At 37.4% G+C, this 20,838-nt stretch overlaps 2 protein-coding genes across 7 annotated transcripts; both read left to right on the top strand.

Moving 5' to 3' along the window:
• The first annotated feature begins 848 nt into the window (after positions 1 to 848).
• LOC121776527 (zinc finger CCCH domain-containing protein 30-like) lies at positions 849 to 5,898 on the top strand. 2 transcript variants are annotated; one of them, XM_042173692.1, is made up of 4 exons: positions 849 to 1,146; positions 3,637 to 3,813; positions 3,906 to 4,030; positions 4,110 to 5,898. In XM_042173692.1, exons 1-4 carry the CDS (start codon positions 1,072 to 1,074, stop codon positions 5,725 to 5,727), a joined length of 1,995 nt encoding a protein of 664 aa, XP_042029626.1. In that variant the 5' UTR covers positions 849 to 1,071; the 3' UTR covers positions 5,728 to 5,898. The 2 variants fall into 2 exon arrangements, with proteins under 2 accessions (XP_042029626.1, XP_042029627.1); XM_042173693.1 differs by having other exon boundaries at positions 849 to 1,128.
• Positions 5,899 to 11,226: 5,328 nt separating this feature from the next.
• On the top strand, positions 11,227 to 20,558 carry LOC121777159 (pre-mRNA-processing factor 39-like). 5 transcript variants are annotated; one of them, XM_042174310.1, is made up of 14 exons: positions 11,227 to 11,610; positions 11,872 to 12,330; positions 14,077 to 14,180; positions 14,428 to 14,657; positions 15,225 to 15,392; positions 15,832 to 16,183; positions 16,677 to 16,820; positions 17,150 to 17,302; positions 17,386 to 17,502; positions 17,952 to 18,032; positions 18,236 to 18,385; positions 19,089 to 19,379; positions 19,612 to 19,716; positions 20,232 to 20,558. In XM_042174310.1, exons 2-14 carry the CDS (start codon positions 11,916 to 11,918, stop codon positions 20,334 to 20,336), a joined length of 2,415 nt encoding a protein of 804 aa, XP_042030244.1. In that variant the 5' UTR covers positions 11,227 to 11,610; positions 11,872 to 11,915; the 3' UTR covers positions 20,337 to 20,558. The 5 variants fall into 5 exon arrangements, with proteins under 5 accessions (XP_042030244.1, XP_042030246.1, XP_042030245.1 ...); XM_042174312.1 differs by having other exon boundaries at positions 11,227 to 11,428; XM_042174311.1 differs by having other exon boundaries at positions 11,227 to 11,398.
• Positions 20,559 to 20,838: the final 280 nt, after the last annotated feature.

Consider the following 20,838-nt stretch of genomic DNA (forward strand, 5'->3'; position numbering starts at 1 on the left):
TAGTTATTGCGGTAGCAGGTGCGTGCTACTTAAATATACTCCCTCCATTTCACCATAGTTGAGACGAAACTTTTCGGCACGAAGTTTAAGAAATAGATGCTGAGTGTGTTGAATAAATAGATAAAATAAGTAAGAGAGAGAAAAATGTGGAGATAATAAAGTAGAAAGTGAATAAAGTAGAGAGAAAAAAGTAAGAGAGAGTAAAGTAAAAAAAAGAAAATAATTACTATATATGGAAATGACTCAACTATGAAGAAACTTGCCGAAATAGAAAAATGACTCAACTATGAATAAACGGATGATATATTTAACTTTTAAATATGTATTTAAGTCTGACACCTTTTTCGATTTTCGGATCTGTCACTGTATAAATATAAGGATAGGTCAATTGCCATATTGCATATACATATAAAATGTGTATAGTAAATAAATATAATTATATAAGGAGGATATCAATTGTATTGACTTATGTAATATAAGGATAAGATCAAGCAAATAATATACAGAAGAAGTATAGTATAGTGATTAATAAATAATTAAATTCTACTCTATAATTAGAGATAAAATTTCAATTATTAGATAAAAAATAGTTGGATTAGATTTAATTTTAGAATTTTTAGATTTTAAAAATCCAAAAGTTGTTTTTAGACCGTTTTAGTGTATAGGAGGGATAACATAATCATTTTAGTAATTCCATGAAATGTAGTAATTTGTAAGAATAAAATAATTTAATAACCGTTGCAAACAATTACATAGAGTATGATAATCCCATATCATTTTAAATAAAAAACAAAATCTAGAATGCCGTATAATATTCCAAAGTCAGCAGACATTTAAATGTTATCATTTGCTGAGCTGTGATCGCTCACTCAGTGCGCTTGGCTGATGATACACACACTCAACCCGCCACCTGCGCTCGTTAATCCAAGTAGGGTTTCTGAGCAATCTGAAATTATAGGTTTTTAATTTTTGTTTCCTTTTCTGCCTGCTATTACCTGGAGCTACAACTTTTTCAAATACTTGCTAAATTTGGCGGAATTGGGTTTTAATACGGAACCTGGATAACTTTGTATGATGGTGGTGCAAGATTGGGAAATGAAGAAATCCGCTAGGGTTTCGCCGTCGCAGGTGGCCGACCTCCGTCAAGTATATACGCATTTGCATTTTCTCTGCTAAGCTAATCTCGATTTCTGCTTCAATTTAATCATTCTTCCGAGTTTATTTTTTTTTAATGCTGGATTCGTTCGTTTCCTTTGTTAGCTGACTTAGTTATCACGTTTCCTTATGAATGACTGTTTGATTAAGTTCTGTGAATGAGGATGTGTGAATGTGCGTGAGGTTTTCCTAATTTAAACAAGTATTAACTTCTTTTGTGTATAAACGAGAAGAAAATATCATACATTTGTGTTTCTTGACTATTCATTTGGAGTTTTTGAATGGTTGATAACCCATGCAAATAAATCCTTTTGTGGTTAGATTTGTATGTGAAAGTGGAAATGAGTGTTTGCATATCATATAGTAGAAACGTAAAGAGCATTAGAAGAAAAATACAAATTTATGCTTAACGAAAGCAATCCTCTCTGAATCAACTACACAAGCTACCGAGAAACGTGTGTGTGTGTTGACGTGGAATCAAGACTCGATAGTATTGCTCATAGGTGTTCATTTGTTGGACTTTAATAATTGGGAAGAGGTTGTTTGAGAATGATTTGGAATTTTCTGAAACTGGAGTACGTTTATATGCTAGCTTTGAGAGGTTTGATAGTATATACGACGGATTTAACTTAGGCTGACATAAGAACAGAAATAGAAAATGTGCTTAATTAAATGTGATCTGGTTTGGCATGGGTTGTTGAACATGATAAAAGGCGACTGATGATGACCGCTGATACTAAGAAATTATGGGAAAAGGATGATACCATGATGGGATCATAATATATGTTTCGTTTGGTGTACTGACGTGGATTTCACCTATGAGTAGCAATTAATTTTAATGAGATGTAGTAGGAGTAATTAGTAGTCCCTTTATACGAAAGGAACACAAAAGGTATCCTAGTCTCGCTTTAAGCACGTGAATCACACTTGTTCTTGATGATTAAAGAACTTCAGCATTAGGAAAGGGTATCTTGCATATTAAATGAAGATGAATAACTTTCCTAACATACTGTACGCAATGGCATAATTATTCACTTCTAAGCACAAAAAGAAAAGCTATCCTATTGAGCGCGTGGATCACACTTGCTTTATTCTTACTGTGGAAGTACTCAAGTTACAGGAGTAAGAGAGTACTTAGGCAAATTTATATATCTCATATTTTTATTTTATATTATGCGTAGCATGTTGATGATACTTTCATTTCATGATTAGTTGCAGTGGTTTTTTAGTCTTCATTTTTTGGTATGCAATATCTTGCATATTTCTTTATCTAAGAATTCTATAATTTATTAGCTAATTTTGTAAAATAGGAATGTGGAGTTTCACCTTTAATATGTGAATCAATTGTCACTAGCAACTAAGGCAATTTTGCTGCAAAAATTAAATATAACTTCTATAGGCATTTGCTGGGTCCACATTTGATGATCTTACATTGTAGAAATTACTGGCTTATAAAATTTATTTTAACAGTTATTTCTGAGTTGTGATATTATCACATGTTCCCTGGGGTTGTTTTGCTTGGTTAGTAGATACGTGGTTATATACATCGCTCCAGTTGTTTGAACTACATTGCAGTTCACTCTTCTGATTTGATGGCTGGGAGATTGTGTATAAAGTTTATAACAATAATATTTTTGCTATCCCCCTTTTCATGTTTCGGTAAAAATGCCACTGGTTAGTATTGGCAGAATGTTGGTTCACAATCTTCCATCATTAATAGTACCGTCGTTTTTCCATTGGGGCTGTGAATTTCCTTCATCTCTGTAATTTCTCTTTTATGGTAAAATTATACTGAGTTTAGTTTATCCTGATGTTAGTAAGTCGAGGAAGATGCTTAACCTTGTGTTTCCTGTCGCGATAATTCACACAGAAATATTGGGTCTCTACCAGTTTTAGGAAATATATTGAATTCAATTGGACATCAATTGTAAATTGTTATTGGAGTGAAGGTCTAAGTATGATTTGTCATAATTCATAAGACATGAGTCTTGTTTCTTTTTTGCACTCATCTTCAGGTTTAGAAAATGCCAATTTTGGGAAGATGTTTTGACTTTAAGCTGCTATAGCTATGAACTTCTTTCAATTTTTCCTTCCATGACTCTTAGTAATATTTGACTATTTGTCTTTAAATGAAAGATGTAGTAGGCACAGCCAAAGCTTTAGTCATATTAAGCAAAATAGATTTGCTGTGTATGCCTACTAGCTTTGCCATTGGAATGAATACATTTGCTGTTAGTAATCCACCCCGCTTCTTGCATAGAAGATGAGATTATTTTTGGCTGTTGGAGGGAGCCAATAAGGTTGAAGCATGTTTCAGCAAGCCACTTATTACATGGAGAAAGCTCTTCATACTAAGTTTACTTCCATTTGAGAGTCTGTCTTGTTCTATATTCTGGATTGATTTATGAAGGCTTTTATTGTTATTTGATTGCAACAGTTAAATAGTGTCATGATCTCAGCTATTTATTTTCAATGGACCAGGCAAAGAGTCAGATACTAGCGGATCAACAAGCAAGAGTTCAAACTAAACCAAAGCCAGCATATTTAAATGTCGTTCCCTCTAAAAAACACCTTGCTTGGTATGTTCCATTAAAAAAAAAGCAATTAGAAAGGAAGTCCCCTCGCATTCCTCAGATAAAATGGAAATGCCCTCCCAAAGTAAGTTGATTGCGGTGAAATGCTATATCACTCTATTGTAATCTATATATATTGTCTGGTTTCACCTAACAGTGCTACTGTTTCTTCAACAGTTTGCTGTACATACTGGTTGGCGTGTTGCTTCCGGTGAAGAAAGCCAGGAGGCAGAACCGCAAAAGTGTAGGGAATCAGCTGTGTCGGAAGTAGTTTATACCGATCTCACTGCACTACCTCCCTGGTAACATCATTTTTCAGTTTTCTCACTTGTTCCCGTTTTTTCCCCTTAGCTTGACCATGTAAATCCAATCTGCGTACAGCCCTGTTAATTCGCTGCTAGTGGAAGGCAATTGCCATGATAACAATGAGACACCGACCATCCCAATTATTCCTATTGAAGAAGTTGCAGAAATGCCATATGATACATCAGCGACGGTGAACACTAGTACCAATCAACAACCAGCGGCCTCATGCCCATTAGTATCTGGTGATCTTCCCTCTTCTCAGTCTGATCCTTCTGAATGTCAAGAACAATCTGTTCATGGTAAATCTCTTCCCCAAATACCGCATGGTCCAGAGAGTGGTGGTCTGGAAATTGCTGCTGCTGGGGCTGCCACTGTTGCTGCAGTAATGCCAAGTAAAGATCATATCGACACTGAACTGCTGATCAAGTTTCTTAGCAACCCAGAAATGACTAAGAAACTGATGGATGGAAACGGGTGGACATCAAAGCCTGAAGATGAAGCTCCTCCTGCACCCAAAGCAATCATATCCTCGTCTTTGCCAAGCTCAACACCTGCATCAGTGGTTGATAAACATCCTAGTCGGCGTACTGAACCAGTGAGCAAAGTAACCCTATCCAGCTCCACTAAAGAGCCAGTGAATCAATCTCCTATCCTGCCTTGCTCATCAGTGGTTCATACACATCCTAATTGGTGTAATGAACCAGTGAGCAAAGTAATTCTGTCCAGCTCCACTAAAGAGCCAGTGAATCAATCTCCTATCCTGCCTTGCTCTAAGGCCGAAACAAAAATCAACAAAGCTGCAAGTAAACCAAATGGAATGGGTGCAGTACATGGACCAACACACACATCACAAGCAGCAACAAGACGGAATCAATCCCCAAGGTTTATCCCTGATTGCCCGACTAAAAAGGTGACTGCTTGTTCAAATGCTCGGGAACATATGGTGAGACCTCTAGTGCCGTCCCCTTTGAGACCTGATGAGAAATCCATCGACAGACTAGTGAAAAAATATGGAGGTCCTGATATTACTGGTGTGAAGCCTGCGGACTCCACAACGGTAAAGTTGGAGGCGATGAAGAAAATGATTCATGATTACGGAGCACCTGATGTGGCTCGGGTAAAGCCAATGGTTTCTCTGGTTGCTCCCAATGCAATGCCACCAAATATAGGAGAGGTACATAGAAGACCCTTCATGGGACCAAGAAGTCCTCCATTGCTGACCTTGCCGCCCGTGATGAGCACGAATCTGCACGCCTTGCCAATGAATGCTACAGGTAACTTTCGTCCCCCCTTCCCACCAGCCATGACTATGCCTCCCCGTGGAGTCAACTTGCAGTATCACAAGCCCGACTTACAGTATCACAAGTCGTTAATCAAACAACATGGAGAAATCCAAGAAACTGGCAAGGACAATGTCCCAAATATTTGCCAATCTGGTAACTACTTGCAACGACTAGAACGGGCACATAGGACAACCAAAATAGAAACGAATCCAAAATACCGGAAACCTTGCCTATATATCACTAGCTCAACAGGGTGTCGTAACGGCTTCAATTGCGCGTTCCAGCATGATGTGCCTGGACAGTGGAGGGCTACTGGGGCTGTGGAGGCTCCGATAAACCCGGTAGCCATGGCCCCAGTACCCAAGAGGATGAAGCCCAATGAGCAATTTGGAAATCACCATTATTTCTGAGATGGTGAAGCTAATGCTATCAACAAATAGAGCACATTAAATCAGTGCCTATAAACTTATATAACCGTAGAAAGATACAGTTTTTTTTTTTCCTCCATTGCAAAAATGGACCACAGTTTTGAAAGGAATTTTTTTTAAAAAATATTTCAGAGTGTAGATTTTTTTTACCAAGTGCCCTCTAGTCTTGTCAAATGGAAATGGATTGCATTTTTGCTGATGATTAATTAATGACTTTGGAGGTAAAAGGTTGATGGAATTCCATTTCAATAAGTAATTAAACACACGAGTCCGTTTGTGCAATGTATGGTCAATAATTTAGGTGTCAATTTGGAGTTAAAGGCTGTACTCATTGGTTGAGCAGGATGGGATATACCCCACCGAAAGTATGTGAAAACGATATGTCGCCTCGATAGATGCAGACAATTCAGCACGAATACACGATAGATTAATTTTTTTAAGTTTTGGGCGATTGGAATGAAATATGAATAATTAATATATTGATTTTATAAAAAAATATTTATTCGAATATAATTTTATCAAATATTTTTCGTGCGTGCATGTGTTTGTGTGTGCATGTTTGTGTGTGCGTGCACGCGCGCGTGTGGTGTTGTATGTGTGCATATGTGTTGGAGTGCGTATGTGTGTATGTGAGAATTATTAAAAGTTCTAAATTTTAGTTTTATTATAAAATTGAGATAATGTTAAATTAAAATATAATATAAGATAATACTCCCTCCGTCCCCAATTAAGAGTCACTCTTTGACCGGGCACGGGTTTTAAGGAAGTGTTTGAATGTGTGGTGTAATAAATAGAGTTAGGTAGTGGAATGTGTGACCTCTTTGACTTTTAGAGCATCCTCAATGGCGGACTTCGACGCGGAATTCCCACGGACGTGGCGGAATTCAATGGCGGGCGTCGGCCATTAGGCCACACACGCGCGGATACGGAATTCGGAAGAGGACGTCGCAGGATCGCGGCCTTCCGCGGAATTCCGTCCTGACGTCCGCCATTGTGTGGACTGTCACGGAATTCCGCACGGAATTCCGACCTTTGCAATAAATTTTTTTTATTTTCTATAAATACATCCCGTTGAACTTCATTTCATTCGCACCACTTGTTTTAACGAGTATCTCTCTCTAAATACCTTTCTTTCTATAAATACCTTTATTTTAAAAATAATGTACTTTTTAAAAATTAATTATGTATATTTTTTAATGAAGTATGTTTTTTTTAAAATAACGTGTGTTCATTTTCTCCGTATTCGCGTCGAAATTTTAATTCCGTAAATTCTTTACTTCCGGAAATTGGTTAATTTGTGAATTTATGAATTTTTTTATGTGGGAATTCCGTATGACATGGCAGAGCAATGAGAAGTCCTTATGACGTGGCAGAGCAGTGGGAAGTCCTTATGACGTGGCAGTGGGAATTCCGCGAGGAAATCCGTCGGGACATCCGCATCACTGCGGATGCCCTTAGGGTATTTTTGATGTCCAAATATAGTAAGTAGGAAGAGTGACTCTTAATCGGGGACGGATCGAAATGGAAAAGAGTGGCTCTTAATTAGAGACGGATCGAAATGGAAAAGAGTGGCTCTTAATCAGAGACGGAGGGAGTAGTATGATATATAATTTAGTTAAAATTTAAAATAAGAATAAAGGAGAATGAAATGGAATGACCATTCCTTAGCTAAATGGAAGGAATGATTATTCCTATGTGAAGTGAAATGAAATGGTGAATTCTAAAGAAGAAAAACACAAGCAAAGAAATGGAACGAGGGTATGAAATGTCATTCTATTTCACTGTACCAAGTACTAATAACCACTTAAAACTTGATTGTAAATATCATAAATATTATTTCTATTGGCTAATTTTTGGTTAACTTCTTGATAAATTTAACATTATTCTATAATATGATATTCGCTTTTAGGTGATTATTACTCCCTTCGTATTAAAAAAATAGAAACATTTGAAACGACACGAGTTTTAATGCACAATTGGTAAAGTAAGTGAGAAAAATTGGTAAAGTAAGAGAGATGAAGAGAAAAATGAGTAAAGTAAGAGATCGGAAGAGAAAAAAGTAGTAAAAGTAGAGTTAGTGGATTGTGGGTTCCATGTTCTAAAATAGGAAGATTCTAAAGTTTCTATTTTTAAGGAACGACCCAAAATGGAAATAGTTGCTATTTTCAACAAACGAAGGGAGTATATAATTGGTGAAGATATAATGACAAATTACAAATATCCTAATAAATTACAATTTTTGATTAACATATTGGGAAATTAACATATTTTTTTAAATTTAATTAGATACTTTTATAAATTGTGAGATTAATCCGAAGCCAATTAAAGTTGTGATTTTAAAAAAATTCCCATATAAGCATATGGCATTCCCTCAGTAATGGCGGGTTTGTAGATGCGCGATTATTGGCTTAGAGCATCAGTAATGGAAGCGTTAAAACCGCGACGCCGATTTTTCGCCGACGCCGGTTCTGACGCCAAACCATTGCGAACGGCGTCGGCGAAATCGGCGTCAACTTCGGCGTGGCCATGCCGATTCGTGTGATGACGCCGGTTCTAACGTCGATCCTCACGGCGCCATTGTAGGCCCCGGATCAGCGTCAGACCGGCGTCAGATTTTAATTTTTAATTTTTTTTTCGAAAACACTATATATACGCGCTTTGAACGTCATTTTCATTCGCACCACTTGTTTTAACGAGTACTCTCTCTATCTTTCTTTCTGTACAAGATCAATAACGAGCAATGGAGAACAACTACGAAGGTACTCCAGTGACTCCCGGGGGATGGTCTCAGACTCCCCCGACTCCCGGGGTAGGGTCTCAGACTCCCCCGACTCCCGGGGTAGGGTCCCAGACTTCCCCGGCTCATGGGGGAGGTGGTTGGCCTCCGATGACCGGGTACTACAACATGTACTCGTGGCAGCAGATGACGGAGACGAGGACGGCGACGAGGAGTGATTTTTTTTTACTTTTTTAATTGTACTTTTTAATTTTTGTACTTTTTTTAAATTATTGTACTTTTTTTAAAAAATTAATGTACTTTTTAAATTTTAATAGTATTATTCGAATTTCCCGTATTTGTCTCGTAAATTAAATTCTGTATGTTGATACGATTGTAAATTAAATTATATAATTGTTATTAGTGATGTGGATAGGTAGTGAGAAGGCTATGTGAGAGCTATTTGATGTCCAGTTGATGTGGCAGGAGAATTTTAATGCTGATGATGTGGCAGTGTGAAGGCTATGTGAGGGCCATGTGAAGTCCAGTCTCATTGGGATGCTCTTATTGCATTCCCTCCTCTAAGTAAACGCATATTGTTGACTAAATTTTGATAAGATGTTATTCTGCCTTGTTTTTTAAGTTTCAATAGGCTTCAGACTACTTTAAAGCTGAAAACTCTTTGGGATGGAAAACAACATCAATACCTTTCCATTAGTAAATATTGTCAATAAAATTTGAAGCGTAAGTTGAGAGGGAAAATTGCCTTGGATTTACATAAATTGCATGCGGGGCCGGTTTTGTGTTTTGAAGGGCCCTTGGCCAAGCTGGATGTCAAGGCCTCATATTAGATTATAAAATTTATGATTACATCTAATTATCAATGTCTTATAACAAAAAACTCTCAATATTTTTTATTACATTTAATACTCAATGTCTCATAACAAAAAACTCCGTCGAGCATTTCTTGAAGCAAAATCAGCAAGGACGATGTTGAGATCAACATTCTCCAATATACCCTTCTCAATAGAACATGTAGCTATGCCATTCAATCTATCTTGCGACATAGTTGACCTCAAATAATTTTTGAGCAATTTCAGCTTTGAGAAACTCCTTTCAGCTGAGGCTACAGTCACATGTATGGTCAATAAAATTCGATATGTAATAGAAACATTTGGATAACAATCTTCAACAGTAATGAACTGAAAAATCTCAGGTGCTGACATCAAATCATCTGGTAAAATTACTTGCAGCACTTGTAATTCACTGATAAAGTCATTGAGATCAACATGAGAAGAGTTATCATGAGAAAAAGCTTCTGCAAAAGTAGTACAACACTTCCATAGATCATTATCATCCAAAGACTTCACGTTTTCTGAGTTTTCTGTAGCATCTTCATTGACCTCAACTTCTGCAGCTAAATTATGATCGTGTTCCTGTTCATGACCAGATTCCTGCCCTTGATCTTCATTAACATTAACATTGCTAGAAACTGAAAAGAACTTGTCTAAAGCACCTCTCTGCGATTCAACAAACAATTCATCTTGTTTTCTTTTTTTTCTTTTTTTGAGCTCCAGACAAATGTTTCTTTGGCAACATTCCAACACCTAAATTATGTATTGGAAATTAGATATGCAAAGTCCAGAAATCTAGAAGAGAATTCGCTACAAATTTGAGTAAAAAGTTAATAAGAGTTTGACACCTATTAGTATATAACCTAACCTCGATCAGTGAATCAGTGATTAGGCTGGGCTGCTGGCCGCGGTCAGGAGGGCGTAGCGTAGGCTGAGGCGTCCCTGCTGGTCGGCACTCGGGATGGGACGCAGCGTCGAAGGTGCGATGCCGTGCCGCGATCTGATCTGAGAGACGACGGAGGCGCAACGTTTTTTGGAGGCGGCAAGGTCAGGGGCTGTTCTGCGTGTTCGTTTTCGTATGGATCGACTGGCGACTGCGTCTCGGACTCTCGGTGGAACGGTGGCAGGCTGGCAACTCAAAGCCTCAAAGGACATCGCTGGGTGCCTGGGTTACCTGGGCTGACCTGCTGGGCCTAAGAAGCTGCAAAAAAATTTGGGCCCCTGGCCGTGGCCTTGGTTGCCTATGCCCAGAGCTGGCCCTGATTGCATGCATTCTTGGATGAGAAAGATGGTCTTTGTCGATAAAACTCATGGTTCGGAGTTCGGACAAATGCCAACAATCTTGCCTTTGGCCGTGGAAAATTTTGACCATTGTCTCATATCATCTTTGCTTGTTATTATGAATGCCGGTACTTCTGACAAAAGATGTCGGAATAATTATACAATTCATACAAAATCATATTGATACAAAAAGTTTGAAGTTCATGTAAATTTATACAAAAAAAAATGTGCCCATTATTTAGTTTAGATGTTATTAATTCTTCAATTATGTAGAGTACAACAGATTTTATCACGTTTTCATATTAATATAAAAAGATTTAACATTATTTTATCTTGGTACAAAACATCCATCTTGTTACATAACACATCTTATAACCTTGTAGATAAAATGCTTAATGGTGTCCAAAAACATACGCCAAAAATGTACTTATTCAATTACAGTTGATGAAACCTTTTATATTATTTATAGAAACTACAAATATTTTGTATCAATATAAAACAACTACTACTCCAACGAATAAAGTAATTAACCTGCAATTTGGTGAAGAGTAACAGAGATGATGACCCGATTCCCGACCCATTACCTAAATAACCCGACCCATCTACCCATAAGTTTTTCGTTATGGATTCACTTCGCTTCATCTCAGATATATCTATCAGCCTTCCTAACGGCAAACCCTACCTCTCTTTAAAACCCTACCTCCGTCGCCGGCCGTGCCCTTGCCCCTCCCCTGTTTGTGCCTCCTTGGACGCCCCGCCGATTCCTATTCAACTTCATCCCTCTAGCACTGCCGCCGCCTCAGTAATTTTCCTCAACACCATTCCTGTCGATGTAATCATGTTATAGCAAAATATATTTGTAATAACTATTGTCACAATATAGTTTTAGCATTTCCTTTCCATGAATAAAAATATGAATTGCATTTTCACGACTCTGCACTACTTCAGTAAGAAGCATTCAAAAAATAATTTGAGAAAGAGAGCGCCTGAAAACGAAAAGGTGAAGAAAGGACGGTGAGTAAATCAAGTTTGAGTAATTTTATAAAATAGCATCCACATGGAATCAAATAGCACAAAATTCAATAAATATTTGTATTAATGTTCAATTCGAATAGTTTAATTTGTAGTCATTTTGTTCATTTTTTATTTGCTGAGATGACTTTTAACCAATACAAACAAACAATAATGTTCAAACTAGTTTGATACACTAATCAATTTGGACTCGTAAGTTAGTAAGATGCAGTAAATATTTTATATGCCTATCCTTTTTTGCAGTTATTTGTGGGCACCAACTTGGTGTTGTGGGAGAAAGTTGTACCATGATGGAACAAACATCTTCTGTAGCTCAGAGTGATGGTAGTGCTAATGCTCCTGATGCTGCTGGTTCCATTCTTTCACCTTCTGAAAATGCAGCTAGTCTTGCTCCTAATACAGGAGAAATAGATCCTTCGGCAAGTGGAGTGAATGCAGACCCTGGGCGTACTCATGTGGCACCAGAAAATGTTTCCGAGCAAGAAATCCATACTGCAGTGGCATATGATGCTGGTGAAAATTTAACTGGTCTTGCAAACTTGTCAGCAAATTCAACTCAAGTTTCTGTTTATGATGCTTCACTTAATGGCAATGATGTTAGTACGATCAGGGATGGATCAGCTGGTATTATTTCTGAAAATGGGGTTGCTTCAGCTGATGCTATGGAAACTGCTGCTATGCACCAGCCTTCGGATGGCTCTGGTATTTCTCTACGATGATATAAAACTTAACTTTGTAGAGGCTAGGTAATTATATTCCAATATTCTGATTTCCTTCATTCCTTGTGGAATTAGGTTTTGAATGTAGTAAGAAAAGTTTACCCGCATGTTAAAATCTTTGGAACGGTGTTTGCTCTATCTTTCTGTTTTTCTCTAATTGAAGCCATAAAGGTTCGAATGTGTAAAGCTTTTTTTTTGTCTTTTAGTTGGATAAACAGTTAAGTTTAGGGTTTATGGTTTAGTGCTGGTGTGGTCATTAACTTGATGAAAAAGCATAGTTTATTTCTGTATGATCATGGTGGATTTGCATGGCTCTGTAATTGCTTCCTGGGCAATTTCCTGGACTATTTTATGCATCTATAGGTGGATTTACCCATCAACTGTGATTCATCTAATCTTAACTGCAAACTTTTATGATTATGTAATTAGGTGGCTGGAAATTTTCCACATGTAAGGTTTTGACTATTTTTCAATGCATGAAAATCATTAATGTTAATTACAAAGTTGTTAAATAGCGGCTATGGCGGTGATATGGCGCTATATCATATCAGTTAGTAATGAAAACGCCATCGCCCCACCGATTTATGGCATTTTTCTGTATCAGCCGCCATGCCCGCCACGGTCGTGGCGCCATGGCGGTGTTTTACTGCAATTTTGACTTTTTTTTGTTCTAATTTTGACTTTTTAATGGATTTTTTACTTTTTAATTGAATTTTGGTATAAGCCCAAAATTGAACCGGCCCAGCCAACCATTCTAACCCATTTTATTTTATAATTAAAATGAAAATAGATTAAACTTAAAATAGAAATTGAAACCCTAATTATAGTGATGAAGCAATGGATCCTGATGATAGTGATGAGTTGAGGTGCCCACGGTTCCGGGACCGGCGGTTACGGTTCGGATCCGCCGGTTTCGGTTTTGGAAATTGCCGAACCGGAACCGAACCGCGAGGGTGTTTTGCGGTTACGGTTTCAAAACCGCCGGTTTCTGTTTCGGTTCCGAACGGGCGATTTTTTACGATTTTTAACGGTTTTGCCGCCAGTTTTCGGCGCCTTTTTGTGGTTCCGGCTCGGTTTCGCAGTCTTCTAGCGGTTTTTCCCGGTTCCGGTTTGGAACTGCTCGGAACCGGCGGTTCCGGCACGGTTTCGGTTTGGAAATTTTCGAACCTGAACTGAACCACGGTTCTAAAATCGACGGTTTCAGTTCGGGTAAATTCTCATGGTTCCGGTTCGGAACCGTAACCGACGGTTACGGTTTCGCGATTAACCACCGGAACTGTAAACTTTGGGCACCTCTAGTGATGAGGATGAACTAGAAGACTATGTTGAGCGTGATGATTGATGACTATTGAGTAGTGCTTAGGATGACTTTATGTTTTGTTGAACTAAAGACTTTAATTATGAGACTTATATATAGCTTTTTTTATTTTTTGCTTAATTAATTGTTTAAAGATTTTTTGAATTTTGATGTTATATTTCTATTATTTTCTAATTTTTTAATTATATATAAATATTATTTTATTTATATAATTAATGACCGCCATATCCCGCCATACCGATACGCCATATCCCTATGGCGGTTTTCTGGCGGACTGCCATAAGCCGCCATACTGCTTTTATGAATGCGCAATTAACAGTCAAATATTTACACACTTTCCTTGCAATGCGCAATTGTGCGAATACTATTTTTTATGAATGCTGATTCTCGTGTTGAAATATTTTCTGGCAGCCCTCAGTGCAGAAGAAGAAAGGTTATGGAGCATAGTAACAACTAATTCTCTGGACTTTGATGCTTGGACTGCCTTAATTGATGAAACAGAGAGAACATCGGAGGTATGTCTGATAGTTTCAAGTACAGGTTTTTTGATGATCTTCTGCATTTGTCAGTTTTATTTTTTGATGTGACAAACTTGGTTCTTAAACTTGCTAATTTGTTGGAAATATAAGGTGGAACTTACTCCGTGACGTGCTACTTACTTTTTAGTTACTGCCTCTGAATGGGTTCAGGGATTCCTCTTGCTTCTTGTTTAGTTATGATTTATGTTAAATTAAACTAACTGTTCTTTCTTCTCACTCTTAGGGAAATATTTCAAAGATTCGAAAAGTTTATGATACATTTTTGGTGGAATTTCCTCTATGCTATGGCTACTGGAAGAAGTATGCTGATCACGAGGCACGTATCAGCCCAGTGGACAAAGTTGCAGAAGTTTATGAACGAGCTGTTCAAGGAGTTACCTACTCTGTGGACATGTGGTTGCATTATAGTGTCTTCGCTATTGGCACTTATGGAGATCCTGACACTATCAGAAGGTAACTCCTTAAAAACTACTGTCATTCAAGCTGTGTGGTTATTTTGTCACACTCTAACATGCTTTCAGCCATCTGCAACGGCCATTACTGAAGTCTGAGGTGTTAAGGTTTGTAGGGAGTGCACATTAGACAAGTTATTTTTTTCCTGATGTGCAAACCCATTTCTCTGCTACTATTTAGTAGCTGAGTTTTTTGGGATTCAATCATAACATGGCCCTGTCAGCCTTTCAGTCACACTTTCTCCCTAGGGTTAGTAATGTAAATTACCAATAAAATTTTATGTCTGTAATGATGGCACATGAGGTGCTTCAAGACACATTTGCTTGCTGCCCTGAAGCTGTTGCTCAGTAAGTCTAAGATGGCCTGTATCTCTCATCCTCTGACGAGCTGTGTAAGATTCTATTGAGTAAGGTAAATGAACAGCATAATTTGTTAGTTCAGATTTCTCAACACTCTTTGAGTGGATAGTTCCTTGTTGATACTAGTCCACTACACTTTTTTGGGTGATTGTTGGTTATCTTGTATCTTTACTGAGTGTTACTGCCATCTACTGTTATGATGTTTCAGGCTATTTGAAAGAGCCTTAGCTTATGTTGGAACAGATTATCTGTGCTTTCCACTCTGGGATAAATACATAGAGTATGAAATTTCACAACAAGATTGGTCCCATGTTGCCACAATTTATACAAGGGTGTTAGAGATTCCAAATCAGCAGCTGGATCGTTATTTTGAAGGGTAATATTTTGTACTTTAGCCTGTTACGTTAATTGTTTGTTTAATATTAAAGAACTTGCTATGAAGTGAGGGTTAGTTATATTTATGCCATGTCAACCTCCTTTTAGTTTCTTCCTCTTGTGTCCATACTCCTCGATTGTAATAAGATTCAGTGTCACTTGCATGTTAGTTGTGGCAGTTTTGATTCGTGTTGCAGTTTAAACAAAATTGAAAACTGAATAATTCTCCCAAGCCTGCTTTGGTTAGAGTTATATTTTGCTTTAATTCTTCCTTTATGGAGTATGATGGAGAGAGTTAATTAGCATTCTGTTTAGCTCCTCAACTGACTGTTCACTCATGTATGTATTCAGTGTACACTTTATAATTGTGGTGTGGGTTTTTTCTTCTTGACTGGTAGCCTGACCCTTGTGTGGGAACATCTGTGCACATGTCATTACAGGTTCAAAGAGTTGGTTGCTAGTCGTCCTCTGTCTGAGTTGCGAACAGCTGAGGAAGCAGCAGCTGCTGCTGATGCAACTTCTCAAGATAATGTTGAAGAGATTCCTCCCAATGTTGCAGAACAATCATCGAAGTTTGCAAATGATAGCTTAAAAGATGCTGAGGAATTGGAGAAGTACATTGCTATTAGGGAAGAGATTTATAAGAAAGCTAAAGAGTTTGATTCTAAGATCATTGGTTTTGAAACAGCGATCAGGAGGCCCTATTTCCATGTGAGGCCTCTCAATGTTGCGGAGCTTGAAAATTGGCATAATTATCTTGATTTTACAGAAGGTGGAGATGACTTCAATAAGGTACCCAAGTGTGTTTGAGTTGCACAGTTTTTAATTTCTATTTGCATGTAGCTTTAGTTGTCCTTGTTATACATTGACTTACAGTTAAGTAGTATCTGCCGCATCATATGCTTTATTGGCTTAACCATTGGAGAAGCTTCTTAAAAAATGGGATATTGAACTTGGACTCTAGCATTTTGCCTTCCATTTGCTTTCTATGAGGCTAAGTACCTCGAACTCTCATTTGTGAGTCGAAATTCTGGGTTTAGATGTGTAGTATGACAATAATTTTGTTTTAAAGTTCCAATGTTATGCATGCAGGTGTGTTGTTATCTTCCTAACCATCTACTATCTGTCAGTCAAGGAGGGTCCCTCCTTTCATATATGAGGGGCCTCCCTTTTTTCTGCCAGCGAGGAGTATTCTTTGTGCATTCTGCTTCGCACTCCTTTGTTTTTTGTCCTTTTCATAATATTGAATTAGATGTTTGATCTGTAACACTATCTACATTTTCAGGTTGTTAAGCTCTACGAAAGGTGTTTAATAGCATGTGCTAGATACCCAGAATTCTGGATACGTTATGTCCTGTGCATGGAAGCTAGTGGTAGTATGGAGCTTGTAGAAAATGCTCTTGCTCGTGCTACTCAAGTATTTGTCAAGGTAACATCGCTCAAGTTATTCTATTATCAATTATAGTAAAAAATTATTTGTCATGCCTTTGATCTATTTAAATTATCAAATATGATGGTTTCTTGATTGCTAGTATGTTTTTATTTTATTTTGTTACAGATCTTAATTACATTTTCCTTGTATTAATCATTAAGTATATGAATATAGATAGCTATGAGAGCTTTTACTTATTAGTTATTATTGTCGTTTGTGATAACATACTAAATGATTACCTCTGTAAATGATAACTTGAGTTATTTAGACTGGTCAGCAGGCTAAAACTTGTTTTAATGTTGTTTTACTATGTCACATATACACAGAGGCAGCCAGAGATCCATCTTTTTGCTGCTCAATTTAAAGAACAGCATGGTGACATTTCGGGAGCACGAGCTGCTTATCAACATGTTCACACTGGGATAGCACCTGGTCTTCTAGAGGCGATAATAAAGCATGCAAACATGGAAAACCGACTTGTGAGATGTTCTAACTATGCTTTCCTGTTTACTGGATGACAATGCTGCTAACATTTTTAACTAAATTTTTTCCCGTTCCACAGGGGAAGTTGGAAGATGCTTGTTCTTTGTATGAGCAGGCAATTGCTATTGAGAAGGGAAAGGAACATTCACAAGCTTTATCTTTGTTGTTCGCTCAGTACTCACGTTTCATATTCTTGGTACATTTTGTAATTTTATATTACTCATTCTTTTTCTAGTTGGCTCGTGTTCTATGCATATGGCTTGCATGTAGGAATGAGCTTAGTTCTTTAGGCTATTTAAACCAGTGTTATGATCAAAGTAGGTTAGTACCATATTTTGATTTAGAGTTCAGTTTCAGTATGCTAAGCATTTTTTTAAATAGTTTGATATGTGTTATCTTTTTTTTTCTATGTCTAGAACGCTTGTGTTTCATTCCATTGTCACTGACAGATCAACTTGCCCTTCAATTTGTGTTGTTTTATCTATCCCTCTAACTATTACTAGTATATTAATAAATATTCTCATATTGAAATGTTTGGAAGCACTGACTTTTTTATGACATGTGGGGTTGTGTCTACCATTGGAGGTTCTTTTAGTTTTTTTTTTGTGGGCAACATCTCATACATCCTTAATTTTTTCATTCAAGGTTTCTCGCAACGTTGAAAAGGCAAGAGACATTCTTGTTCGAGGTGTGGAGAGTGCGCCGCTGTCAAAACCACTGCTGGAGGTTCTATAACTTTTGCTTTCCTTGAACTGATTCTGCACTTAGTGGCTCAGTTTTCAGTTATCTCTCTTTTTCTTGTACAAAATAAGAGGAAAATGGCCATGCAGAGAGAAATTTATAGGCACATCTATGTAAAAAGAAATGTGTTTCTACTTTTCTCATAGCATTGCCCTTTGGTTTCATTTGTTAAATATGATTTCTTGCAGGCAATGATACACTTAGAGTCAATTCAGACTCTTCCAAAGCAAATAGAATATCTAGATTCGTTGGTTGAGAAATTTATAGTTCCTAGTCCTGAGAACCCTAGTATTGCAAGTGTTGATGACCGGGAGGAGCTGTCGAGCATTTTCTTGGAGGTAATGAAAACGTTCAGCTTCCAAACAATTTTTTGAATCTGAAAATGAGCCATAACTAATTAACTGTGCCTATGTTGGCTTGTCAACTGTTTAGTTTGTTTTGATGATGTGTAGCACACATTTGTGCATGTTATGATGATGATGGGCACACATTTTTAAATACCATGTGGACTTCTTCAAATTTGAATTATACTGCACTTCATCTACAAGTAGCTTATTGTGTATTATGTTGTGAATTCAAAATACTCCCTCCGTTTTTTAAAAATAGAAACATTTGAAACGACACGGGTTTTAATGCACAATTTTGGTAAAGTAAGAGAGAGGGAGAGAAAAATTGGTAAAGTAAGAGAGAGGGAGAGAAAAAAGTGGTAAAGTAAGAGAGGAAGAGAAAAATTAATGTTAGTGGATTATGGGGTCCACTTTATTAGTGGTATAAGTGGTAAATAAATTGATGTATAGGGGTGTAAAGATTTCCTAAAATAGAAAGTTTGAAAGTTGCTATTTTTAAGGAACGGACTAAAATGGAAAGAGTTACTATTTTTAAAATACGGAGGGAGTATAATGATTAATTTTCACGTCACTACACAAATGTCTCGATTTTATCTTTGAGATACAAATATAATGCTTCGATTTGGGATTAATTGATGAGAGGTCTTGTTTGGGCATACCATATTACGGCTGATGTTAAATTTGAAATTTGCAGTTCCTGGATCTCTTTGGAGATGCTATGTCTGTTAAGAAGGCAGATTATCGACATTCAAAATTGTTCTTGAACCGTAGAAGCACGGCAGAGTCAAAGAAACGTCATTCTGAGGAGTATTTAGCTTCAGACAGAACCAAACTTGCAAAATCACTTGTGTCGACTTCTGCACCCTCTGTGATGGGTGCGTATCCTAGTACACAAAATCAGTGGCCTGCAGGTTATGGTGTGCAACCTCAAGCTTGGCCTCAAGCCGCACAAACTCAGGCACAGCAGTGGAATTATGCACAACAGGTATAAAATGACCTTTTGTTTGGGGGTATAAAATGAAATTGAAATATCCTGCAACTTTAGTGAGATAAGTATGTCGTGCTTATTTTCCCTATATTTTGATGATGTGCGGGTGACATAATAATCTGACCAATTTTGTTCACTACTTCATGTTCTGGATTCCTGACTTCCTGTTGCTGTAATGCAACTAGCTGTAATTGTTTTGTTGATTTATAATTTTTCTGTTGGCGCATAGGCTGCGTATGGCAGTTATGGAGCAAGTTATGCACATCCGCAGGCACCAGTTTCAGTTCCTCAAAGTACGGCATATGGAACTTATCCTCAGACCTACCAAGCGCAGGTAACATAAAAGTTTATTTTTTGTTACTCTAGGTGTTGTGCTAGTTTTCTTGCTGTGATCACTACTTCCCTTTGCTTGTTCATGCTCCAGTGAATTTTCTTATGTCATTTTATTTTATCTTCAACTTGTGCATGAGGAATATATATTCCACTTTGAAGGAATAGTTTTCCCTATTTGAAATATGCCACTGGTGACCTGCCCCAACATTGCTTTCGAGATCTTAGATTCATTCAGAATCAGTGTAATCTGTTGCTTGGGGAATTGAAATTAGTTTTCCACATATACTTGGATGGCTACGTTATCTCCAAAACTACATTAATGCTATTGTTCTTTTCTAAATTATCTCATTAGTTGCATATATTGATGATTTTAATTACGTTTTGGACACCAATTGGTATAATTAGGTGCTATGGTCAAATTGAAGCAAAGATTACCTTTGTTTCCTGTTATGTGTTTAGTGGTGATTTATTCAACAGAGACTATTGTGAGAAATTCTATTTTGCCTTGTTATCCAGCCGGCCTTTCCCCATGCACAGCCTGCTGTAGCTGCAGCTCCAGCTCCAGCTCCGGTCCAGCAAACTGCTGCCCCCTCCGCTGCGTATTACTCTGGTTATTACTAAGGTAACATTGGATAGGTCCAATTTTGCTATTTGTAAGTCGGCTGTAAGATATAAGGACCGATACACGCTGTAAGATATAAGTGACCGATACGATGAGTTTTTTGTGTGCTATGGATGGGGGGTTTAGCTTACACTTTTAGATGACGAGCTCAGTGTAATATCGATTACTTTCTCTTCAGATACTTACGAGCAGAAGATTAATTTCCATTTGCAATTTAACCACTTTTCTGGCTTTTTAGTTCTAAGTTCCTATAGATTTATTGGTCTTTGTTGTACATTGTTGATTTGGAGGCTCAACTGTTATCGTCGTGATAAAAGATTTGAGGAAAATATAAAAATTTGAGCATATATTATCATGAAAATGTAGATAGTCATCACTACTTTTTTACGATTTTAATTCTCTTGCCTAGACTAAATTTGTCATTGCAGTGATGCGTACTGTTAATATCCAATTGTCTATTTATATAGGACACTGCATATTTATACTTTACCAATTGTGTAT

Source organism: Salvia splendens, chromosome 18 (genome assembly GCF_004379255.2).
Source record: "Salvia splendens isolate huo1 chromosome 18, SspV2, whole genome shotgun sequence".
Taxonomy (NCBI): Eukaryota; Viridiplantae; Streptophyta; class Magnoliopsida; order Lamiales; family Lamiaceae; genus Salvia; species Salvia splendens.

What these genes read in the sequence shown, in the direction of transcription:
- LOC121776527 (XM_042173692.1), top strand. Translation starts at nt 1,072, where the DNA reads ATGATGGTGGTGCAAGATTGGGAAATGAAGAAATCCGCTAGGGTTTCG. An exon ending in AATGGAAATGCCCTCCCAAA is followed by an intron (nt 3,814 to 3,905) that starts GTAAGTTGATTG and finishes TTTCTTCAACAG; the next exon opens with TTTGCTGTACATACTGGTTG. An exon ending in CTCACTGCACTACCTCCCTG is followed by an intron (nt 4,031 to 4,109) that starts GTAACATCATTT and finishes ATCTGCGTACAG; the next exon opens with CCCTGTTAATTCGCTGCTAG.
- LOC121777159 (XM_042174310.1), top strand. Translation starts at nt 11,916, where the DNA reads ATGATGGAACAAACATCTTCTGTAGCTCAGAGTGATGGTAGTGCTAAT. An exon ending in CCAGCCTTCGGATGGCTCTG is followed by an intron (nt 12,331 to 14,076) that starts GTATTTCTCTAC and finishes ATTTTCTGGCAG; the next exon opens with CCCTCAGTGCAGAAGAAGAA. An exon ending in AGTGGAATTATGCACAACAG is followed by an intron (nt 19,380 to 19,611) that starts GTATAAAATGAC and finishes GTTGGCGCATAG; the next exon opens with GCTGCGTATGGCAGTTATGG.